This window comes from Carcharodon carcharias, chromosome 7 (assembly GCF_017639515.1).
Source record: "Carcharodon carcharias isolate sCarCar2 chromosome 7, sCarCar2.pri, whole genome shotgun sequence".
NCBI lineage: Eukaryota > Metazoa > Chordata > Chondrichthyes > Lamniformes > Lamnidae > Carcharodon > Carcharodon carcharias.
In genome coordinates, this window is record NC_054473.1 from 12,698,342 (window position 1) to 12,724,490 (window position 26,149).

Below are 26,149 nucleotides of genomic sequence, written 5' to 3' on the forward strand. Positions count from 1 at the left end.
ATTTCAGTGAACTCATCTAAAGGTCATCTAAATTCAGAAAACACAAATTTTTAACCTTTTGTCTTCACAGGATGTGGACATCACTGACTGGACCAACATTTATTGCCCCACCTAATTGCCCTTGACAAGGTGGTGGTGAACTGCCTTCTTGAACCGCTGCAGTCCCTGTGGTGTAGATACACCCACAGTGCTGTGAGGGAGGGAGTTCCAGGATTTTGACCCAGGGACAGCAAAGGAAAGGTGATATATTTCCAAGTCAGGGTGGTGAGTGACTTGGAGGGGAACTTCTAAGTGGTGGCATTCCTATGCATCCGCTCCCCTTGTCCTTCTAGGTGGCAGAGGTGGGTTTGGAAGATGCTGTGAATTCCTGCAGTGCATCTTGTAGATGGTACGCACACTGTTGCTACTGTGCGTCGGTGGTGGAAGGAGTGAATGTTTGTGGATGGTGTGCCCATCAAGTGGGCTGCTTTGTCCTGGACGGTGTCAAGCTTCTTGAGTGTTGCTGGAGCTACACTTATCCAGGCATGTGGAGAGTATCCCATCACACTGCTGACATATCTCACAGTAGGTTTTATTGGCCCACCAGGTTTTATTTCAAGTTTCCTCCATTAACTCCTTTCTCCTGCTGAAGAATGGCTCACTTCCCTTGCCTCACATGGGAGCGCTGTTCCTCAGGTGTGATCCCAGACAGCGTCAGCCGTCTATTTGACTTTGAAGAGCATCGCCACCCAACTCGAGCTTGGTTCTCTGCCAAATACCACGCTTTCCAGCAGGGGTCACTGGTGAGCTGTCGGAAGAGGCAACTCCAGCTTGCACTGCCCAACATTCACCAAGGACACTGAGCCCATTGTTGCAGCGCCCCCCCCTACATCCCCACCATCACCCCCACCCAACCCCCCCCCACCCCGCCGCGATGCTTCATAACTACGATCAGCGATATATATAAAAAAATCAAACCAATGCACCAACATTGGCAACCATGTCTTCAGCTGCCGAGACCCTAAGCTATGGAACTCTTTCCCTAATCCTCTCTGCCTCTCTCCCTCGCTCTCCTCCTTCAAGAGATTCCTCAAAACCTACCTATTTGACTCAGCTGTTGGTTACCTGCCTTAATACCTCCTCAGTGTTGATTTTTGTTGGACAACATTCCTGTGAAGGGCCGGGTGGGGGGGAGGTCTTTACTTAAGTAAAGGTGCTATATAAACGCAAGTTGTTGTTGTTGAAGGGACTACCTGCAAACCCACTCCACCAATCTTGAAAAAGTTATGATCCATGTAATGGAGGTCACTGCGAGAGAACGGAACATTTTCCATCTTTTGGCACCAAGTGTCAGGGCGTTGGTGAGACCACATCTGGATATAGGGCGTGCAGTTTTGATATCCATACTTGAGGAAGGATGTACTCGCATTGGCGATGGTAGAGCAAAGGTAAGTAAGATTGGTTCCTGGGATGAGAGTCTAGTCACACGATGGAAGGTTGAGTAAAGTGGGCTCTCTGGAGTTTAGAACGATGAGAGGTGATGTCGTTGAAACACATAATGTTCTGAAGGGGCTTGACAGGGTAGATGCTGAGAGAGTGTTTTCTCTGGGTGAAGAAGCTGAAAAATGGGAGCACAGGCTCAAGGTAATGAGTCAATCATTTAGGGCCGAAACATGTCTTCACTGAGAGGGTTGTGAATCTTTTGAATTCTCTATCCCAGAGGGTTGTGGCTTCACCATCGTTGACTGTATTTAAGGCTGAGCTAGACAGGCTATTGGTCTCTCAGGTAATCGAGGGGTATAGGATGTGGGCAGGAAAACGGGGTTGAAGCCCAAGATCAGCCATGATTGTATTGAATGGCGGAGCAGGCTCAATGGGCCATCTGGTCTACTCCTGCTCCTATTTCTTATGTTCTTTTAGTGCTAATGTCAAGTACCAGCAAGTCGTACATAAGCACAGGCAGAGTGCATCTTAAAGCTCCTACCACATTGCTCCTTTAAAACTCTTCACCTCAAGCACAAGAAAATGCTTCCATTGCGGTGTGCCCCATTCACCAGCTCTCTTTCTTACTATCCCCACCCAATGTTCCATTCTCTCGCAGTGACCTCCATTAAATGGATCATAACATTTTCAAGATTGGTGGAGTGCGTTCGCAGGTAGTCCCTTCAACAACAACAACTTGCGTTTATATAGCACCTTTACTTAAGTAAAGACCTCCCCCCCCACCCCGGCCCTTCACAGGAATGTTGTCCAACAAAAATCAACACTGAGAAGGTATTAAGGCAGGTAACCAACAGCTGAGTCAAATAGGTAGGTTTTGAGGAACCTCTTGAAGGGGGTGGACTAATTCCCACTGCAAAAAAGAGAAGCTGCTCCGATTGCCCTGAGCCTCATTTTAGGAGGAAAATGCCCAACCGGCAACTTTCTCCCATTGGTCCAGACAGGATTCAAGAATGAGGGGTGACCTGATTGAAACATTCAGGCCCTGTTTTCCAGCCCGAAGCCTTGCCCAGCCCAGCCTAAAAGTGCTGTGTGGTCGGGCGCGCGGGAAACCCGGAGGGAATCCCGTTCCTTCAATTTCGTGCTCCTCCCCACCTAAGAACCCGCCGGTGGGGGAGCGTGAAACTCTGGCCATAAGATTCTGAGGGGGCTTGAGAGGGTATTCGCTGACAGGATGTTTCCCACACAGTCCCCCCGCCCCCCCTCACCCCCCACATTTAAGACGGAGATGAGGAGGAATTTCTTCTCTCAAGAGGGATTCTTTGGAATTTAGGGTTCTCTCCCCCAGCGTGGAAGGGTTATTCAATATATTCAAGGCTGAGTTAGATTAATTTTTGATGGACAACAGGGTCAAGGGTTATAGGGGACAGACAGGAAAGTGGATTTGAGGCCACATCAGATCAGCTGTGATCTTATTGAGGAGCAAGCTCGAGGGGCCGAATGGACCACTTCTGCTCCGATTTCTTATAATCTTACGAGGTGAAAGATAGCATTTGAATCCAGTCCCTGATGTACCTCCTTAGGGTTATAAATTGTCAGGTCAACCCGCCACCTTGGCAAGTCCAAGCACGTTTCTTGCCCAGTTTTCAGTCATTATCCAATATCAGAAGTGAAAGATTCTCAACATAAGATAATAATAGTGTTAAGTACAAGCTCAGAATCCCTCTTCCACCCACGCCCCTGTCCAGCACTGCTCCACTCCCCCAAACCGCCCTTTGAAATAAAACCTTAAGCAAAGACGCGTGTGCCTGAGGGCCGCACAGCATGGGGGCATCAGGTTCCAAGAGGGCACTGCCAGCTGGGTAAGCATTAGGTCTCCAACGAGACATGGTCAGTACGGTCTACCAACCAACTTTAATGGGAATTAAAGTGTAATGAGCTCACATTCTCCCCTAAAAGTATTCCTTTTTTGGCACCATATAAACGCACTTTTTGAAGGAGTTAATTCTTGATGCCACCATTCAATTTGGTGCTACCATGGTGACGAGGTACATTTTGGGAAAGCGAGTGAATTTTTCCCATGCAATATGCTGGGCTAATTTTGAATGCCAAAGGTCGGGGAGGGGAGTGGAGTGGGTTGGGTGGTGTTGGGGGTGGTGTTGGGGGTGGGGGCAGTTGGAAAGAAATGTTCCATTTTCTACTTTCTAACCGGCCTGGCGCTTTTATTAAGATCTGCCTTATTGCCCTTCCTAGGAGATGGCATGGCTCCAGGAGAGTGAGCAGTGCCTACACTGTATTGTATAGGGCATCAGAACTGTATGGGAGAGGCTGAATGGACCAGTGTGAAGGTTCGTATGTTGACCATAACATTATCATTGGCATCAGAAGGCTCAGTGCAGATTCCGGGAGTCAAACTAGGGCCCTGCTCAGTCTCTTATTACACCGGGGCACCTACAACATCTCTCACAATTGACCTATCATCATTGGGTCAAATCCCATAACTCTCTGACTAACGCCATAGCTTTTAGGGCACTGGCAGTTCAAGACAACAGTCTTTTTGGGATGAAGGGGTTTGACTTTTGTGGAGAGGTTGAGCAGGTTGGGCCTATACTCATCGGAGTTTAGAAGAATGAGAGGTGATCTTATTGAAACAAATAAGATCCTGAGAGGTCTTGATAGGGTAGATACTGAGGGGATATTTCCCCTCTTGGGGGAATCTAGAACTAAGGAGAATAGTTTACAAATAAGGGTCTCTCATTTAAGATGGAAATAAGGAGGAATTTCTTCTCTCAAAGAGTCGTTGGTCTTTGGAATTCTCTCCCCCAGTGAGCAGTGGAGGCTGGTTCAAGGCTGAGTTAGACAGTTTTTTGACTGACAAGGAAGTTAAGGGTTATGGGGAGGACAGGCAGGAAAGTGGGGTTGAAGCCACATCAGATCAGCCATGATCCTACCGAGTGGCAGAGCAGGCTCAATGGAGCTGAATGGCCTATTCCTTCCATTTCTTATGTTCTTAATTGCCAACTAGGAATGGACACTGAATGGCCAGCATTACCCACATGCCAATAACAAAGGCATTTCACTTACCAGAACCACAAAACTTACAAAGAAATCTCCTCCCAAGCATTAATCCTTTGTGGTAATATATGGTCCCACACACCAGCACAGATAAGCCAACACATTTCTTTAATAATAAACATATTGGGCATGAAATTTTTCAACATCCGCAGTAGGAAACAGGTTCATAGCAAATTGGCAGCCCATTTAAATTCAGTGGGAAGGAAGCTGTGTGAACCAAGCTGTGATTCCACGATCAGCCCATTCTGTGCCTCTGGTGTTGACCAGTTCACTCCCACTGTATCTGCTCTGTAGCCTTCCACCCATCTGAATTCCTCAGTAAAAACCGGCACTGTCGCATTGCCTTACGATGGACCACATGGAGGCAGTTCAGCCCCTCGAGCCTGTTCTGCCACTCAGTCAGATCATGGCTGATCCATACCTCAACACCATTCCCCTGCTCTGATTTGGTCAAGCTGGATAAACCAAAACTTTGACTGGCCAGAAATGGAAAATAGTGCCCAGCAAAACCATGCAGAGCTGCGTTTCGGTAGCTGCTGCCTCACTTTGAAAACAAGGTGCTATGCTCATGTCGGAGAGAAAGAGTTTAGTGTTGGGTGGCAGTGAAATTGGGTGTGAGGTTTTGTCCCTGATGGTTAATCAAGCAGGGTGAGTATTAGTGTAAGGAGATTGGAGGAACATGGTGAATTATAATGTAAGGCTGTTTGTGTTATTGTCAATGAAACTGAACACAACTGTACCGTTGCCTGGTGTAATTCTCAGACCTTGTTATTTAAATGTATGTACAGTATAATCAAAAAGATCCTTTCTTGCAATGTCATAATCGTAAATCTACATCTACAATCTATATGTTGGAGGCGGCACAGTGGTGTACAGTCAGGAGGGAGTTGCCCTGGGAGTCCAGAAACATTGACTCCAGGCCCCATAAAGTCTCTTGGCATCAGGTCAAACATGGGCAAGGAAACCTCCTGCTAATTAACACGTACCGCCCTCCCTCAGCTGATGAATCAGTGCCCCTCCATGCTGAACATCACTTGGAGGAAGCACTGAGGGTGGCAAGGGCGCAGAATGCACTCTGTGTGGGGGACTTCAATGTCCATCACCAAGAGTGGCTCAGTAGCACCACTACAGACCGAGCTGGCTGAGTCCTAAAGGACATAGCTGCTGGACTCGGGGCAGGATGGTCCCAGATTTGAACGAGAAAAAGTCATTTTACCCGCCGGCCACAATGTCGAGTTTTTGTGCCATATTGTCCCCTTCCCTGTGCGTCCTGCCTCATTAATAATGCATTCCCAGGAAACACGCCATTCACGACTCCTCAGATACTAAAGCAGTCCATGTCCAAATGCAATGAGACCTGCACAATATCCAGGCTTGGGCTATAAGTGGCAAGTAACATTTGTGCTACACATGTGCCAGGCAATGACCATTTCCAACAAGAGAGAATGTAACCATTGCCCTTGACATTCAATGGCATTACCATCGCTGAATACCCCATTATCAACATCCTCCTGGGCATTACCATTGACCAGAAACTGAACTGGATTAGTCACATAAATACTGTGTCTACAACAGCAGGCCTCCACAAACGTTCACTCCCTCCACCACCGACGCACAGTAGCAGCAGTGTGTACCTCCTACAAGAGGTACTGCAGGAATTCACCAAGGCTCCTTAGACAGAACCTTCCAAACCCATGACCACTACCATCTAGAAGGACAAGGACAGCAGACACATGGGAACACCACCACCTGGAAGTTACCCTCCAAGTCACTCACCATCCTGACTTGGAAATATATCACTGTTCCTTCACTGTCGCTGGGTCAAAATCTTGCAACTCCCTTCCTAACAGCACTGTGGGTGTACCTACACCACATGAACTGCAGCAGTTTAAGAAGGCAGCTCACCACCACCTTCTCAAGGGCAGTTAGGGATGGGCAATTAATGGTGACCTAGACAGTGATGCCCAAGCCATGTGAATGAATTAAAAAAAACTAACAATAATTATTATTGTTAGGAAACATAAATAATTAGAGTAAGTTATACTTATATTTATGAGTGTTAGGAATGAGTTTTAGCTTTAATGTTTAACTTTGATTTGTATTTCTGTATCTGTGTGTTAAGAAATGGGCAAATTGAGTTTTAATTTCACTTTATAAGGTGTCTGCATTTCTAATGGGAGTTTTACGACTGTTTCAGCTAAGTTAAACAAACAAAAGTAGAGAAACTGGGCTGTTGGTTAGCAACAGGGGTCCAGAGAGGCAGGTCCAAAGACACACACAGCAGAAACTAGAAACAGCAGTTTGATTTGGAAGCTCTTTGGGTTTGGTTGGTTTAATAGCGCATGACGAAAAAGCGCGTGACGACATCGGGTGAGCACCCCGACACCATCGCACACTCATGCAATCTTTCACCTGGGGCACACGCAAGAGTCGACAGGGCCCCCGCCAACAATTAAGAGGCCTATTAAGGCCGTTACCATAGTAATCAATGGTGCTTTTTCATTGCCTGTCCAACGTTATGGTTGGCGGGTGGGCGAATCAGCCAGACGGCCTTTGCCTTTTTGGGGAAACCTCATCCAAGGGCGGGATGAGGATCCCGATATTTTTTTTTAAAAGATAAAAATGTTTGGACAGAATTTACATCAGCCCTCTGTTCAGGTGACGGATACTGATGCATAGACATTTTATTCGGCATTTGAAAATCTTTATTCATGGCTTTTGAATTCTTCAACTCCCTGAGGCAGCTCTCTGCCTTCAGGGAGCTTTCATCCCGCGCTCCCTCCCTGCCCGCGCTGACTCCAGCGCTCGCCCTCCGTCCGCTCCCACCCAGGCGGCGCTGAGCATTTCAGCGCGCCTTTCTCACTGGCTAGCTGTTAACTGGCCAGCCGGCATGAAAGGGGCCGATCACAGGTGGTGGCCTGTTTCCTGGCTGTTCCCAGGCCTGTCAACCTGGCCTAGGTGCCAAACTCAAAATCCTGTCCTTGGTTTGAGAGGGTGGTGCGCCTGACCACAAGTTGCTTATTGGTTTACATGGACTGTGTACTTACAGTGAACATTAGAGTATAAGATAGCTTTTGCTACTTGTTATCCTTACAAATCTGTATATATCTGTAAAGAAATAGTTGTGGGTGAAGGAGCATTGTAATACAGTTCATCTTTTCTTGTTTAATAAATGTTTTACGTTTATGATAAAAGTTCATCAGCTGACTCCTGTGACTCTGTTCAGTAGCCACGCTCCACGTATCTAAACAAACAAATAAAAGTTAGGATCTATCAAGCCGGGTTCCATTCTGGGATCAGGCTTGTCCAGGGGTAACCTCGGCTGGGGGTTGTAACATTATAATATGCAGCACATGCGCTTTTGTTATTACCCTGTAAACAAATTAAGTCAGTGTTTGGCAACGTAACTGAGCTCGGATTCAGGATCTCTCCCCTCGCTGCCAGTCCTGCCGTAGAGTGCTTCCCGCTGCAGTGGCCTGTTGGCAGGGATCCTCGCCAACACAGGAGTCACACTCCGCAGTGGGTAGCTCAGGTCGAATAGCTGCTGAAGGGAGGGGAGGGGTGGGGGGGTGGTCCCCTCAGACTGAAGGAGTGGGAGGTGGGGATGGGGGGTGAGAACAAGTGGGTGGCATAGAAGAAGCTTGACATGAGATTTTGGGAAGGGGGGAAGAGAGAGAAGCTGAGGATGGCGCTCTGAAGTGGGTGAAGGAGGAAAAGCATGGCAATCTGAAATGGTTGGGGGGGGGGGGGGGCGGCATGGTGGGAGGGTGGGGTGGGGGGTGTGGGTGGTGCTAGCTCAAATTGGAGACAGTGCCAACCTGAAGTGCCCACCGTGAACAAAAAGGAAGAGCTTGGCATCTTTAACTGGGAGGGGGATGTGGTTGGGTGAGAGTGACAATATAAACTCAGAGTGTGTTGGAGGAGGAGAGTGTGGAAATTACAAAAATTGATCCATTTCCGAGCATTGAACACCCTCCCCTTAAATTGCATCTTTAAAAAAGCAAAGACAAAGACTCCAGCTTTTCTAGAGGGATAGTAGGAAAAGGCAGGGAATTCATGTTATAGTTGCATCAAACTGTGGTTAGACCTGAATTGGGAGCACAGCGCACAGTCTGGTCTCCATTTTATCAAAAGATATAAAGGCATTGAAGGAAGTCCAAAAAAAATTTGCTAGAGTGATAAGAGTACCAAGAGAATATACTTATCTGGAAAGATTGATCAGGCTGGGGAGCTTTTCTCTAAAAAAAGAGAAAGCTGAGAGTTCACCTGATTGAGCTCTTGGTAAGATTACAAAGGGATATGGTAGCCACTCACCAAGGCTCCTTCAACACCACCTTTGAAGACCCACGAACATTACCACCTAGATGGACAAGGGCAGCAGTCACATAGGAACACCACCACCTGCAAGTTCCTCTTCAACCCACACACCGTCCTGCCTTGGAACCATATCGCCGTTCCTTCACTGTCGCTGGGTCAAAATCCTGGAACTCCCTAACAGCAAACTGTGGGTGTACCTATGCCACAGGGACTGCAGTGATTCAAGAGGGCAGCTCACCACCACCTTCTCAAGGACAATTAGGAATGGGCAATAGAAATGCTGACCTAGTCAGCAACGCCCACATTGTGTGAAAGAATTAACAGAACAGGTATTCCACCCTATCCTCTGCAGAAACCCACAGCATTTGGGGATTAATTATTTCCAGTGGAAAGATGAATTCCAAACACAGAGGAGGATAATGCAGAACTGATTGCTAAAGATGTACCAGCCTACTCACCGCTCTGCACCCTCAGTGCGTTGAAATCCAGACTTATCGCACTACTGGACCTCAAATTTATGAAACTCTTTAAATCTCTGAACTATTCCTTCTGGTTGCAATCTAACAGTGCAGTACTGAGGGAGTGCTGCACTGCCGGAGGTGCCACCTTTCAAATGAGGGGCCCTTTTAGATGGATGTCAAAGATTTCATGGCACTACGTCAAAGGAAAGCCCGTGCTCTGGCCAATATATATCACTCAGCCAGCAGCATTAAAAAAACAACTTATCTAGTCATTGTCACATTTCTATTTGTGGGACCTTGCTGTGCATAAATTGGATGCCATATTTCCTACATTGCAAAAGGCACAAGTCAAAAAATATTTAATTGGTTGCAATACACTTTGGGGGCATCTCAAGGTCATGAAAGGCACTATACAAATGCAAGTTCTCTCTTTTCTTTAAAGGTTTATAAAACCCAAGTTAGACTTCGCCTGGCAGTAGTGCTGAAATCTTATTGTCCAGAGCTAGCCGTGTTCCTAGCCAAGCCTTTCCAGTACAGCTACAACACTGAAATCTACCCGGCAACGTGCAAAATCGTCCAATTATGTCCTGTCCACAAAGCACAGGGCAAATCAAACCCAGCCAATTACCGCTCCGTCAGGCTACACTCCATCATCAGCAAAGTGACGGAAGGTGTCATTTACAGTGCTATCTAGCAGCACTTACTCAGCAATAACCTGCTCATTGATGATCAATTCAGGTTCCACCAGGGCCACTCAACTCCAGACCTCATTACTGCCTTGGTCCAAACATGGGCAAAAGAGCTAAATTCTAGGGGTGAGGTGAGAGTGACGGCCCTTGACATCAAGGCAGCCAAAATAAAAGCCCAATTTCATGTTCATTGTGTTTTCTAACACACTACTCACAATAAAGCTGTTTATCCTGCCTCAAAGTGCTAATTAATGTTTACAGAATGTTTCTTTCCTTAAATTAGGAAAACGTATTGCATCTCTCCCCAAAATTACAGCTTTCAGCAAACTACAGGAAAGTCACTTTGAACCTGTGATCTGGTTCCAGAGGTAAACACTTTCATCCCACATTAACCACGTCCACCTGCAACCCCCAGCAAGCGAGCCTTGGCATCAGGACACATTTTGAAACAAGAGATCTAATGAGCATCAGTGTATTTTTGTTTGAAATGAGGGGATCATAGAGCACAGAAGGAGGCCATTCAGCCCATCTTGCCTGTGTTGGCTCTTTGAAACAGCTATCCGATTAGCTCAGTCCCCAAAGCCACCACCCCCTCTTTCCCAATAGTCCTGCAATTTTTTTTTGCCCTTTTCAAGTTTTTAACCAATTCTCCTTTTGAAAGTTACTATTGAATCAGCTTCAATGGTACTTTCGAACTTTCATCCATAGTAGTCTAATGAAGAGTTTTCTACTGTAAAAGAGCGACGACTCTGGAACTCTCGAATCAAACAGCATATTCCTTTGCTTATTTGTAATAGGCCTAATACAGACTGTACTCAGCCAGCCTGCACTTGCAAAACACAAAACACACCTACTATTAGGTGTGATTCTATGATTGGGCAGCACTTACTGAACAATCCTGAGTGTGCTAATAGTTACACTAACAACCAATTTAGGGTAATCAGTTGAGCTTGTAATGCGGCTCATTTATGCTTGCTACAAGCAGGTACATTCATGTGCAGGGACCTGTTCTCTACAAACAAGTGGAATATATTCAAATTTTTTTTAATTACCTGGGAGCTTTGGGAGCCTATAGTTTCCTGTTGCTTTCTCCATGGCAACGCCTCAGTCAATCAGAGTCAACTTGCCAGCCAATCAGCACCCTTTTCTCCTGTAGTATAATTTTTTGCAACTGTTGGAAATTTGGCATTCTTGCATTTGTCCTGATGAGCGGAAGATGAAAACATTCGGCAACATGTCTCTCTTTTCACCATCACCGGAACCACTAAGTTTGAACTTGAAAAGGGCTGAACACATGCAGGTGAGAAACTAAGGCATCCCCAAGTTAAAAGCAGTAATCACTCATGGGAACAGCCCCTTGAGCTTGTTCCACTTTTAGAGCGATCATGGCTGGTTCTCTACTGAGATATGTTATTCTTCCCATTCCCATTGCTCCTGCCAACTCCATAAGCAGTGACTGCTCTTCAAAAATAATCCACTGGCTGCTCCATAAACGAAACATCTTTTGCTCTTTCGCCTGAATTTATGTTCAGCCAGCATTCAACATTTCAAAAAATATATACTTTCTTTTGAAAAGTACAAATTAATTATCTTTCCAGCGGAACAGGTGGAGATTTAAAGAGATGCACTGGTTGCGATTCTAGCATGCAACTCGCCTTGGGCTGCACCAATTATGATCAGCAAAGGTTCATTATTGAGTGGCTCCAAAATTTTTTTTTTCTCTATTCTTTCATGTGATGTGAGCTTCACTGGCAAGGCCAGCATTTGTTGCTTATCCCTACTTGCCCTTAAACTGACTGGCTTGCTAGGCCATTTCTGAGGGCAGTTAAGAGTCAACATTAGTCAACCAGATGGGTTTTACGTGACAAACAGGCAATGGTGTTCTAGTCCCCATTACCGGGACTAGCTTTATAATTCCAGATTTATAAATTGAATTTAAATTCCACCAGCTGCCATGGTGGGATTTGAACATGTATTTTCAGAGGATTAGCCTGGGTCTCTGGATTACTAGCCCAGTGACATTACCACAATGCCACTATCATGCTCCACCTGCAAATGCTGGGTGAGGTTGGGGTCAGGTTCACAGTTGCTTGCTCCATGGTCAGTAGCCTACTGGCATAGTGCAAGAACCATAGTCTTATTGGGCAATGTCCCTGCCAGTCACGTACTCCGCCAAGACTTAACCCTACTCAGTGCCAGAGAGCAAAGTTAAGAGTCGCTGATCATGTTATTTTCAATATAATAAAGTCAAGGAGGAAGATTACAAGGGTGGACAAGGCATTCAAGAACAGGGATGAAAGCAGGACCACCTATCAAGCAACAAGTATTTTTATTCTTCCATCCTCCTTAGGAATGCAACAAAGGAAAAGGTCTGAAGAAGCCTTCGCTTATATGGAGCAATCTCCAAGCCTTAGGCTTAGTAGAACGTCAGCAATTACTGAGAACGAGGAAATGCTTGGCACCAAAGCTTCATGGAAGACAGCTTTAATAATGAGGGGGTGACACGGGTTCCGTTTGAGAACAGAGAAGATGGTCAAGCCAAGAATATCAGAGAGCGGAGACACTAAACCAATGCCCTGTCTACCTTCTCAACTGGATAAAAAGGATCCCTCAGCACTATTCCAAGAGGGGAGATCTCCTCCAGTGTCCCAGCCAACAATTATTCCTTCACATCAAAAAGCAGGTGATATGGTCATTTATCCCGTGGCTGTTTGCAGAACCTTGTTGTGCAAAATCTGACTGCCGCATGTCCCTACAAGAAAACTTGCATTTCTACAAACTCCAGATGTCCCAAGGCTTGAAGTGTGCAATTCTGAAGTGTAGTCACTATTGTAATGTATGCAATGTGGCAGAAAATTTGTGCTCAGCATGGTCCCCCTGAGATAAAAGACAGGGTCTCAAATTAACATCTCATCAAAAGGACAGCGCCTCCAACAATGCTGCATTCCCCCAGTACTGCACTGGAGTGTCAGCCACATTTTTGCAACTCTGGAGTGGGACTTGGGCCTACAACCTTCTGAAACATGGGGCAAAATTGCTACCCACTGAGACTCAACTACAGGGCTTGATCTGATGCAATCCATTGTAGCAAGAACAATGGCGGCCAGGCCCACTTAATCGCGGGAAAGTTCCTGCGTCAGTCTCCCAGCGACGGCAAAATCACCCTTGATTGAGTCGGAGGGTGGAAGGGACAGACATGGGATGCCCAACTGCTGCTGAGATTTCAATTAGGCCCTTTAATGAGCTAATTGACATCCCTTATCCCTGAGCCCACTGCAACGTAGTGCTGGCTCGGAGGTTAAACAGGGGCAGCATGGCTTTCCCACACCTCCTGAAGGTTTGCCAACAGCCTGGTAGGAGGTGCCCCTCACTCGGTGCCTGATCAAGGGATGCAGCATTGGGAAGGAGGCGGGGGGGGGTGAATGGCCACTGAAAGTCACATCCCTTGCCTTCACCTCCAAACGACCCCACACCCTTCTCTCAGGCAACACCCATCCCATGTTCCCCAGCCCATCCCCCCTCACTTTTGACCTGCTGGTCCCTCCCTTGGCATCCCTGGCCCTCTCGTGGGTGCACTCTTGGCAGCTGCCACCATTCCTGTTGGCACTGACGAGCAATGAGGAGCTGCCAGCCTCTGATTGGCCAGTAGCTCCCAGTGGGCGGGACTTGCATCGCCTGCAGAAGGCCCAACAGTGACCACTTAAGGGCATTTGATGTTTCGTTGTGTGGTTGGGGTCTAGAGGGGACGAGGGGATTGTCTATTCTCCTAAAGTATGCTGCTCGAGTCTGTAGTTTTGTAAAACCGTTACTCTTTATTCACAACAAGTATTTACATATTTGGACCTCTAGACAAGGTTGGAGCTTCTCCTCCTTCCAGATCTCTCTTATTTCTCAGTCGTGTGATCTGGCATCATTATTACATCAGCATCATGTATGTTTCTGATGCCCTTTACCCTACACTTAACACCACTGTGCCCCCCCCACCCCATCCCATGCAGCTGATAGGGCTTCCCTGCCAGTTCTCCGAACAGTAGGCATTAGGCCCATTTGGCTGACTAAATCCAGCCCTACAACAGTAACTAAACCTCAAAAGTATTTCATTGCCTGAGGCCGTGAAAGATGCTATTTAAACGCAAATTCCTTCTCGATTCAAAAACAGAATCCTCAAAGGTGAAAGGTGCTGGCCGGACTTGCGCCACCGTGAAGGAGTGATGTGTTCGAAGGAGGGGAAGGAAAACGCAATCACCTGTCTGAACGAGAGGTGGGAAATCGAGGTAAAATGTTTCAGCTGCTGCCCTGCCGGAACAAGGGAGGGTCTGAGCGGCAAGGGCACCTCATCTGAAGGGGGTCGGGGAGATGCTGGTGTAGTAACGTTGCTAGCCTAGTAATCCAGAGACCCAGGCTAACGCCCTGGGGGACAAATCCCACCATGCCAGTGCAGACTTGATGGGCCGAATAGCCTCCTTCTGCAGTGTAAGGATACTGTGGCAGCTGGTGGGATTTAAATTTAATTAATAACTCTGGAATTGAAGCTCGGCCCAGTAATGGCGGCCATGACAACCATCGCTGATTGTGGTAAAAACCCATCGGGTTTACCACTGTCCCTTTGGGGAAGACCCAGTCTGGCCTACATGTGACTCCAGGCCCACAAAGCAATGGGGTCAGCTCTTAACTGCCCTCTGAAATGGCCCTGGCAACAAACCACTCAGTTCAAGGGGGTAATTAGGGATGGGCAACAGATGCTGGCCTTGCCAGCGACTCCCACATCCCATGGAAGAATAAATTTAAAGAAAGAAGCATGAATAGATCAGATAAACGATGGACAGGGTTGTTCAATGAACTGAGGAGGAGAGAAATAATGAGCAGGGTTGGAGCAGCAGGGAGGACCTCTGTGGAACTTGTGTTAAAGGTCAACTCAGCTATCGCCAACTCTATTCCTCCGTTACAATAGTGGCTGCACTTCAAAAATATTTCATTGGACGCAAGACACTTTGGGATGTCTTGATGCTGTGATACAACAACAACTTGTACTTATATAGCGCCTCAAACACGATGAAATGTCCCAAAGCGCTTCACAAAAAGGCATTACAAGACAAAGTAGGACGCAGAATCACAGAAGTTTAACTGCACAGAAGGAGGCCATTCGGCCCATCGTGTCTACACCGGCTCTCCAAATGAGCATTATGACCTAGTGCCAATGCTCTGCCTTTTCCCCGCACCCCTGCACATTGTTTCTATTCAGATAATCATCTAATACCCTCTTGAATGCCTTGATTGAACCTGCCCCCACCACACTTCCAGGCAGTGCATTCCAGGACCCCAACCACTCGCTGTGTGAAAAAGTTTTTTTCTCACTGAGCCACATCGGGAGTTATTAGGTCAGGGAGGTAGGCTTTAAAGAGTGTCTCAAAGTAGGAAAGTGAGGCAGAGGGGCGAAGGGATGTAGGGAGAGAATTCCAGAGCTTGAGGCCAAGGCAATTGAAGGGACAGCCACCAATTAAAATTGGGAATGCACAAGTGGCCAAAATTATATGAGCGCAGATGTCTCGGAGGGTTGAGGGGTCAGATTACAGAGATAGGGAGGGGCTGAGGCCTGGGAGGGACTTGAAAGCAAGGATGAGAATTTTAAAATCAAGATGTTGCTTGACCAGAAGTCAATGTAGGTCAGTGAGCACCAGGGTGACAGGGGAACGGAACTTAGTGCAAGTTAAGACACAACAGAACAATAGAAATTCATTGCTTTACTTTAACGCCTTTCAAAACCCAAGTTAGGTTTCTCTCAGTCGCAACCTCATCCTCTCACTGACTTTTAACAATTTGACTATCCACCTCAGCTGACTAAATTGGAAAGAACTATGTATATTTTTAAAAGAATGCAGGTTGGCACTTCTCCACTTGATATAGTATTAACGAAGCAACGCACTTGCTAAGGTAACAGCCCGTGGTGAACTGTTACCCACGTTGCATTCCAACCCTGCCTTTACCACAAGGTAGCACAAATACCAATGAAGCTGAGCAAGAAGGGCAGAAACCAGAGTTTCTGCACACTGCGCCCACAAACAAAGCTTTATACACCAGTGCTGGCTGGAAAAACAGAGCTATACATCTTGCAAATATTATAATGGGGTTTTGTTTTATATGTCATCAGAACAATGCTAATCTGCAGTGGGTTTTAGCCTTTGTAATTGAAAGGGGTGTACTTTTTTTTTTAAACTGTACACTTATCTGCTTCAGTGACACACCTGGCACAGGTGCAGCCAGCAATGGACCTGAAACTTTTGCACTTTTATTAATTTCTCCTTTCTTTTGGCAAGGGATGAATCCAGGGCACACCCACACACCCGGGATGATTAAGTCCTGCCTCCTGGGAGACGCACTCCCTCTGGGCAATCATTTCAGACAGCTGCAAAGAAAATATTATCTTTCCTTTGTTTTCCAACCCCCCCCCCCCCCAAACTTTGGTTTAGAATCAAACGCCTCAGGCTAAATAAGCTGGGACGTACAGACTTGTTCTGTAGATACAGTGCACACCCTGGTGAAAGCTGATGCAACAGATGATGAGACTTTTCCCAGTTATGTCCCTGGGAGGCACAGGAGATAGGAGGCGGCAAAGTTCAAAGGAACAACTGTCTACCAGCCCGTGATCAAACCAAACAAGGGGAGAAATGGTGATAGAGAAGCTATAAGACCACAAGACGTAGGACCGGAGGTAGGCCGCTCGGCCCATCAAATCTGCTCTGCCATTCAATGAGATCATGGCTGATTTGGTAATCTTCAACTCCACTTTCCTGCCTTTTCCCTATAACTCTTGACTCCCTCACTGATTAAAAATCTGTCTGCCTCAGCCTTGAATATACTTACCGACCCAGCCCTATGCGGTAAAGAATTCCACAGATTCACTACCCTCTGAGAGAAGAAATTCCTCCTCAACCCGGTCTTAAATGGGTGCCCCCTTACTCTGAGATCCTGCCCTCTGGTCCTAGACTCTCCCACAAGAGGAAACAACCTCTCAGCATCTACCCTGTCAAGCCCCCTAAGAATCTTATGTGTTTCAATAAGGTCGCCTCTCATTCTTCTAAACTCCAATGAGTACAGGCCCAACCCACTCAAACTCTCCTCAAAAGAAAACCCCTCCATCCCCGAGATCAACCCAGTGAACCTTCTCTGGACTGCCTCCAATGCCAGTATACCTTTCCTTAGATAATGGGACCAAAACTGTTCACAGTATTCTAGGTGTGGTCTAACTCGTGCCTAGTATAGTTTTAGCAAGACTTACTTATTTTTATACTCCATTCCCATTGAAATAAAGGCCAACATTCCATTTGCCTTCTCTATGAACTGTTGAATTTGTATGCTAGCTTTTTGGGATTCATGCGCAGGGACACTCAAATCCCTCTGTGCTGCAGCTTTTTTCAGTCTTTCTCCATTTAAATAGTATTCAGCTCCTCTATTCTTCCTGCCAAAGTGCATAACCTCACATTTTCCCACATTATATTCCAGCTGCCATGTTTTTGCCCATCCATTTAACCTGTCTATATCCCTCTGTAGACTCTTTGTGTCATCCTCATCACTTGCCTTCCCACCTATTTCTGTGTCATCTGCAAACTTGACGAAAGTACATTCACTTCCCTCATCCAAGTCATTAATATATATTGTAAATAATTGTGGCCCCAGCACTTATCCCTGTGGCCCTCCACTAGTTACAGGTTGCCATCCTGAAAATCGCCCCTGTATCCCAACTCTCTGTCTTCTATTGGTTAGCCAATCCTCAACACCATGGGCGCTTATTAAGTAGCCTTATGTGTGGTACCTTATCAAGTGTCTTTTTGAAATTCAAATATATTACATCTACTGATTCCCCTTTATCTATCCTGTTTGTTACCTCCTCAAACAGTTATAATAAATTTGTTAGGCATGTTTTCCCCTTCATGAAGCCATGCTGACTCTGCTTGATTAAATTATGCATTTCTAAATGCTCTGCTATTACATCTTTTATAATAGACTCCAACATTTTCCCAATGCCAGATGTTAATCTAACTGGCCTATAGTTACCTGTTTTCTGTCTCCCTCCCTTTTTGAATAGGGTTGTTACATTGGCACTTTTCCAACCTTCTGGGACTTTTCCAGAATTGAGGGAATCTTGGAAGATTACCACCAGTGCATCCACTACCTCTGCAGCTACTTCCTTTAATATCCTGGCATGCAACCCATCAGATCCAGGTGACTTAACAGCCTTTAGCCCCATTAGTTTCCCTAGTAGTTTTTCTATAGTGATAGTTATTGTATTTATTTCCTCCCCCATTTTTTCCCCTTGATTATTTAGTATTTTTGGAATTCTATTAATCTCTTCTACCTTGAAGACTGATGCAAAGTATTTATTCAACTCCTCTGCCATTTCCTGGTTCCCCATTATTATTATTTATTGGGGGGGCAGGAGCTGGCATTCAGAGGTGACACAAACTTTATCCTGTCCATTCGAGCAAGAAAAAACAGGAGAGATAGAACCAGGAGACCATTCACCCCTCGAATCTGCTCTGGGATTCAATAAGACCATGGCCTTAACTCCACTCTCCTGCCTGCCCCCCAATCACCCTTAACATCCTTGTCAGTCAAAAATCTATCTAACTCAGCCTTGAAAATATTCAATGGCCCAGCCTCTACCCCTCGCTGGGGGAGAGAATTCCAAAGGCCAATGACCCTCTGAGAGAAAAAACTCCTCTTCATCTCCATCTTAAATGGGAGAGCCCTTTTTTTCAAATTGTGCCCCATAGTTCTAGATTCTCCCACAAGGGGAAACATTCTCTCAGCACTTACCCGATCAAACCCTCTCAGAATCTTATATGTTTCAATAAGATCATCTCTCATTCTTCTACACTCCAATGAGTATAGCCCAACCTGCTCAACCTTCCCTCTTAAGGTAAAACCCCTCACCCCAGGAATCAATCTGTTGAACCTTTTCTGATCTGTTTCCATTGCAAGTATATCCCTCACTAAGCAAGGAGACCAAAACTGTACACAGTACTCTAGGTGTGGTTTCACCACTGCCCTCTACAGTTGCAGTAAGACTTCCCTACTTTTATACACCATCCTCCTTGCAATAAAGGCCAACATTCTATTTGCCTAACCAATTACTTGCTGTGCCTGCATGCTGACATTTTGTGATTCAGATGTTGGGAGTAAGTATCTCCTCAGGCACAATATTCAAGTCTGGAGACTTCTCACTACCACTACCCAGTATCCCAGTTTTAAACCCTCCCGGTCCGATACCTATATCAAACACTGCCTGCAATATATCTTAATCTTAAACATGGGAACACCACCACCTGGAAGTATATTGGAAATATATCACCATTCCTTCACTGTCGCTGGGTCAAAGCCCTGGAACTCCCTCCCTAACAGCACTGTGGGTGTACCTACACCACATGGACTGCAGCGGTTCAAGAAGGCAGCTCACCACCACCTTCTCAAGGGCAATTAGGGATGGGCAATAAATGCTGGCCCAGCCACATCCCATGAATGAGAAAAAATAAACACTCTCATGTTTTAAAGGTGGAGATGTTGAGGCCTCTCAACAAGTGGAAGTGAAGGGGAGGGGGAGTTTCAGCCCCAGTAGCGGTGGGGAGTGACTTTACACCTCTTCACCATTGAAAATGTTCTAATTGGGGCTTATTGCAGAGCCAAGAGTGCATACCACATGCTGCCTGTGCATTACCTGGAGAACTCTAAATCCTTTACAAAAACAAAAACAGAATTACCTGGAAAAACTCAGCAGGTCTGGCAGCATCGGCGGAGAAGAAAAGAGTTGACGTTTCGAGTCCTCATGACCCTTCGACAGAACTTGAGTTCGAGTCCAAGAAAGAGTTGAAATATAAGCTGGTTTAAGGTGTGTGTGTGGGGGGCGGAGAGAGAGAGAGAGTGGGAGGTGGAGTGGGGGTGTGGTTGTAGGGACAAACAAGCAGTGATAGAAGCAGATCATCAAAAGATGTCAACAACAATTTTGTTTGTCCCTACAACCTCACCCCCACTCCACCTCCCACTCTCTCTCTCTCTCCGCCCCCCACACACACACCTTAAACCAGCTTATATTTCAACTCTTTCTTGGACTCGAACTCAAGTTCTGTCGAAGGGTCATGAGGACTCGAAACGTCAACTCTTTTCTTCTCCGCCGATGCTGCCAGACCTGCTGAGTTTTTCCAGGTAATTCTGTTTTTGTTTTTGTTTTGGATTTCCAGCATCCGCAGTTTTTTTGTTTTTATCTCTAAATCCTTTAACTTACTGGCACATTTCTCCTCCAGCCATATGCTGATAGAAACATTGACAGCACATTTTCCCTCTGGGTATCTGGCACTCCTTTTGGAAGTTGGTGTAGGGAGTCCCTGGCAGTGGTTTTTCTATTTACAAGGCTCTTTGAAAGTGTATTAATATGAAGATAGGAATGAGGAGCAGGAGTAGGCCACTCGGTCCTTTGAGCCTGCTTCACCATTCACAACTAATCTAATTTTAACTTCAGCTTCACATTCCGGCCTGCCCCTGATAACCTCTCACCCCCTTGCTTATCAAGAATACTTGCAGGGGGTCCTGAGGTAATATGTCAACATTTACAGGAAGCGAACAGGTGTAGGCTGATATTTGGAGGGTGCTCCCAGGCGTGTATCAATCATTGTAGAGGCATTCCTGGGTCAATATTTTGCACCGGCTTTCTAGAAACGTATCAATATCTGCAGGGGATTCCCAGAAACGTGTCGCTATTTGTACAGAGTTCTCCGAAATTGTGCCAAAATTTGCAGGGATTCCCCATGCAGAAAGCCTCGAGGATCGGTACACTGCTGTACTCCTCCACAGCAACCAGAAGCTGGAACTTTCCCACCATGTTGGCATCAGGCGTTTGGCGGAATGGCGGGCGGGGGAGGGGTGAGGGTGGGAGTGGGGGGGGGGGGACAATTCGGCGCGAGGGGCAGAAATCGGCCTCACGCCGGTGTGAAACCACAGCGGGATCATCCGATGGTGTCCGCCATGGTGGAACGCCAATTCCAGTCACGGGATGCAAAGCAAGGCCCGGCCAGAATTGTCCCCCCACCACCCCCCCCCCCCCAACCCCGTCTCACGTGCCCAATTTTCCATTAACGCCAGCGGGAAAACACAGGACACGCCTGGACAAGTGCGACGTACAATAGCCAGGACTTACCGTCAGGGCCTTGCTCAGGCCTCAGACATCCAAAGAGCAGAAGATGCTGGAGCCCAACAGCTACCAGACCCTGGAGGAACATGTACGTTGCACGCTGGGTGGATCCTCATGGGCGTGGGTCCTGCTGTGAAGCAGCTCAGGTGCGAAGTCTCCACTGATGCTTCGTGCCTGCTTCAAGACATCACAGTCTTGGCCATGGGCTGCTACGGATGACTGGTGAGGGGTGGGGAGAGGAAGATCCAGCCCATGAGCGGGAGAGGAAAGTGTACTGGGGAGGTCGGGGGGGGGGGGGGGGAGGGGGGGGGGGGGGGGGGGGGGGGGGGGGATGGGGGAGGGGGAGGGGGGGAAAGAGGGAGAGGAATGTCTAGGTTTGACTGGGGGAGGAAGGGGGAGCTGAGATTGGGATGGAGGGAGGGGGGGGGGGTACGGAGGTGTCAGGAGGGGGGTGGGTGAGGGGGCGGGTGAGGTTGGAAGGGTGTCGGAGGGTGAGGTTGGGAGGGGGCAGTACCGGGGAGGAGGGTGTAATGGGGGAGAATACGGCAAGTGGGGAGATAGGTGTAAGGGGGGGGAGTTCGGAGGAGGGAAGGAGTTTGGAGGGGGGAAGGTGTCCAGGGGGAGGAGGGAGTTCGGAGGGAATAAGGGGGTGTTTGTCCAGGTGAACGTGCAAGGGAGGGGTCTGTGGAGTCAATGATTATCTCCTAGGAAGTAAACTGAGGGTGGCCGTGGTGCTATGGAATGGTGAGTGTGAGAGGGGGGGGCGGAGAGAGCAGTAGGGTGGGAGAGGGATGGTGGGTCGGTAGCGGCAGGAAGGGCGGCGAAGGTGGTTGGTGGGGACTCGGAGGCAGACGCGGACCCCGGGGGTGGGAAGGAGGAGGTCGGGGAGGTCAGTGTGGATTCTCAGGAAGGTAGGGAATGTGCACGTTCACCTGGACATCCTGGAATAAGGAGGGTTCGGGTAGGTAGGCGAGGGTGAGGAGGTGGAAGGTAGTGCCAAGGGGGTCGGCAGTGATGGGGGAAAGGATATGGGTGACTGGGGGGAGGGGAAAGGACGGGGGGAGCTGACGATAAACTTGACAACTACCATTTCGCAGGAATCAAAAGTGAGCGGAGTCTCGTGTTGGACGGACCCAGGTGCTGCCTGGGAGTGAGATCAGTGGGTGGGCGGAGATACATGTCAGCTCAGACGGACAACTGAAAGAGAACCCCAGCAGGCAGTACTGAAAATGCTTACGACAGTGAGATGAGTGTGATGGATGAAGGCTCCGGGTGCATGGGTGGGAGAGTATTTGCACGAGGCTCTGAAAGATCCTGCCACACACACGCTTCTTCCTCCAGAATCACTCGTGGTCCAGCTGCCTGCAGCTGAGCTGCTAGTGGGGGCTGGTGGTGGGAGGAATGCACTGGGAGGACTCGCAAAGCCTGTCAATGAAGCTGAAAGGCAACATGACACGTTATTCAGTGAAAGAGAATATATTTTCAGATTATACAGGGACAAAAAGTGTTCATCCATGCCACTACCACTTGTGGTCAGAATTTCTTAACTTTTCTAGGTCTACCACATCTTCTAGGTGCTGCCCTGACATCCGCAGCAGGGGTGGGAAGGCCCTGTGCAATGGCTGGCCCTGTTGCCTCGTCATCTGGAGATCCAAGTTCTTGTGGGCCCCGGCTTGCTTTGGCTGTCCTCCTGTGGGCCAGCTGCCCCCTCTGAGGTGACAGAGGGGGTCACAGGCAAAGGGGACTCGGAGGGAGAGAACAGCCTCTGAGATTCCTGAGTCGATGACCCAGGCGTGTACAGCTGTCACTCCTCCTCCCTTCGGGCGCCTGAGGGACTCGGCCTGATTCTTTGAGGGGCAGGAGCACCTTGACGAAATCGAGGTGCCCCATTTCCTTCTCGTGTTGCCACTTCAGGAAGTCACACATGGCTACCACTTGGAGTGCAGGTCTGTGTTCTGCTGGACCAGGGTCTCCATGGAGCTCCATGTGTGCATATGTGGGCATCACTTCATCAGAGAGCAGGCGGACACTCTCTCCCAGCTTGTGTGCCACTCTGTTAATGCTTCCAAAAGCTCTGCGTGATAATCCCCCGCCTTCTGCTGACTCTCCATGATGAGTTGGAAGGGTGAGTCCAGAGGTTCGTCATCTGGCTTGGACCTCACAGATGCCTCTTCCCCAGCAGTCCTCCGAGTGCTTGGCAGAGCTCCCTGTAAACCAAAGTAGAGATACTTAGCGCATGGCAGCAGAGTTAAAAGCAGCAGCAAGAGCACTCACAGTTGCGTTGATACTAAGGTGGTTGACTAAGGGGGATACTAAGGTGGTTGACTTACCCGGACGGAATGGCTGAGAGCATTCATCCTCTTCCTGCACTGGGTGGCTGACCTCCTCTGTGCTCCAGTGGCGCTGACCACCACTGCCACCACCTCCCAGGCCAGATTGGTGACTCTGGTGCACCTCCTACAGCCAAGGCGGGGGTAGAGGACATCATGGTGGCTTCCACTGTGTCCAGCAGGCACCCCAGACAGCTGTCAATAAATGTGGGGGCTGCCAACTTCTTCACTTTCTATCGCCTGGAGCAGCCCTGGCCTGGAGACATGAAGTAGGCTGCGCTCTGGCGCGCTGTAAATAAAGCGCCCAGAGCAAGGAAGCGCCGAGATCTCGGCGTGGAGGGCAAATCGTGGCAAGCGCCAGCGATCCGGAGTGTTTCTCATGAGCTCATTACTAATGAGGTGGGACTCGCCGGGAATGGGACGATACGGCACGAAAACTCACCATTGCGACCGGCGGATAAAACGTCTCTTTTCACGCTCGCTAGCGCACTCAGTGCAAATGTGGGACGGTTCCGCCCAGAGACTCAGCAGTTCAGAGATAAAGATACAGGACATGTCTCTGCCATAAGAAACGCTCGCACAGTCACAGTTACAGTGAAACATGTACCGACTCATTCAGTACTAATGCTGCCGTTGGCAAAGTTCCAACTGCCTATCTGGGTGTGGAAAGAGCTGGATGTCATTATGGGGCTGCCCAACAAGCAATGGTATCCACAGTTAAACAGGCTGGTTGTACTCACGGTTTAGGGTTACTCATGAGGAACGACCACTTAAGCAAGAGAACGGTGCCCATGGAATCCTGTGGTCTGTTTGAGTCAACACCTTCAGAAGGCAAGTGGAGAAAACTGACTAAAAAGGAAAGTTAGAGATGAAAGGGTACGTCTTCCTGCATTCTCAGTGACGGCAAAAGGCTACAACGGCTTGCAACTGCACAACTCTTGCACCCTTCATAGCACAGCTTTCCACAGAGAGCACAAGATCTATGAAGAACAGGAGACAGAAATATCACCTGCCACTTTTGCCAGTGAACTCACACTCACCCCATGGGCACTCGGTGACTTCTGCCCTCTCGCCTAAGTGGTCATTCCTCATGTATAATCCTGAGCAATGAGTGCTACCAGCCTATTTAACTGCGAGTGCCACTGCTTGCTGGGCAGCCCATAATGACATCTACGGTGGTTCTTTCCAGGACAAATAGGCAAATACACTTTAGTACGATCACTGTCGTCATCTTGTAAATGAATGGAAGAGTTTCTCTTAATCTTAAAAACTTTATCTTAAGAAGGTGCTAGGGAAACAGTTCTACTGTTGGACTCTCAAATTTTCCCGCAATCTCCCTCCCTAATCCAACTAAGGGAAAAAAACAAACAAGGTGCATGTACACTCGACGATAATAGTTTCCCCTGACCTCGAGGCTTGTAGATAAGCCGATATCCTTGCAGAGAAAGAGCAGGTGGTTTCCATGCCAGCTTCAGCCTGAAATGTTCAGCTTTCGCCACTCGGAAATTCAAGACTCCAGGCAAGGTCTCTGAAAGGGATACAAAATAAACCAATGACTGGTGCCATTATACAGCACAACACACAACAGTGAGACCTTAAACTGTGTCCCCCATCGCCCCTCAAAGACCCCGTGGCATTACTTTGAAGATGAGCAGAGGTGTTCCTCCTAAGGTCCTGGATAATATTTATCCTTCAACTAGCATCACAAAAAATCAGATAATCAGGTCATTTATCTTGTTGTGGGGCTTTGCTATGTACAAATTAGCGTAATGTTATCTGTATCGCACTTGTAACCACACTTCAAAAGTTGTTAATTGGCTGTATGAAGTGCTTTAGGATATCTTAAGGTTGTGGAAATTGCTATATAAATCCAAGTCTTTCTTGACTTATGCCTACTGGTGAGGTTTGTATTCATACTCGAAAAACTTTTGAATTCTCAATCCTGGGAACATAAAGAGTATTACGAATGCAAAACTTTATAAAATGCTTATCTTTTAACCCGTCTTCTTTAATTCAAGGTTAAATGCAGTAGTTTGGAGAAGGGGGTGTAGACCTACGAAATCTGCCCAGAGGAAAACTCATGTGGCCAGGCTGTCATGAGGACAGAGGCCCAGGTCAAGACTTATTGAGAGTAAGGTGCAAGTCTTACCAGCTAACACAGAGAAGGAAGCCTTGCTGTGCCCAAACTCTCAGAGTCAGGCAAAGAGGTTTGGTGAAGAAGACCCAAAACAGGTGCTGCTATGCCAGGCAGTAGAAAAACTGTTTTTTGGGTTAACCACCCCGCATGGTGCTGGTGAGAAAGCATACCCAGTTCAAAGAACCAAGGCTTGTGGAGAGTTATGGACCATGGAGTCGGCAGAATGTGCCTCGCCACCAGAAGCCTATTCAGTTATGCTCAGAAGATTGAGTGAAGAGACTTTGTTTAAAAGGACACTGGAAGATTCACTCTGGGTGGCAGGGAGAAGAGATCCCGATGAAGCCAGGAGGAACTTGGAACTTAATATACAAGACTACTCCTCTGCTGAGAGTGCAGTGTAGTGTATAAATGTGGTGTGGGGTTTTTGGTTGTGTTTGGAAGTTAATGGGGAGTGCATTTTTTGTAGTTTGGTGCATTAGTTGCCTACCAAATAATATTTAGTCAATGTTGATTTAGTTTGTTTGTTACAGTAAATGTATTGC

The 26,149-nt window shown here is 47.6% G+C and overlaps 1 protein-coding gene across 1 annotated transcript in view; it reads right to left on the bottom strand.

Annotated features, from left to right (window-relative positions):
* Positions 1-26,149, bottom strand: part of LOC121279770 (collagen alpha-1(VII) chain-like) — an 82,448-nt gene that overhangs the window by 38,876 nt on the left and 17,423 nt on the right. The window contains exon 7 of the mRNA XM_041191108.1: positions 24,879-24,998. Coding sequence (XP_041047042.1) covers positions 24,879-24,998 — 120 coding nt within the window. The remainder of the gene's footprint in view (positions 1-24,878; positions 24,999-26,149) is intronic.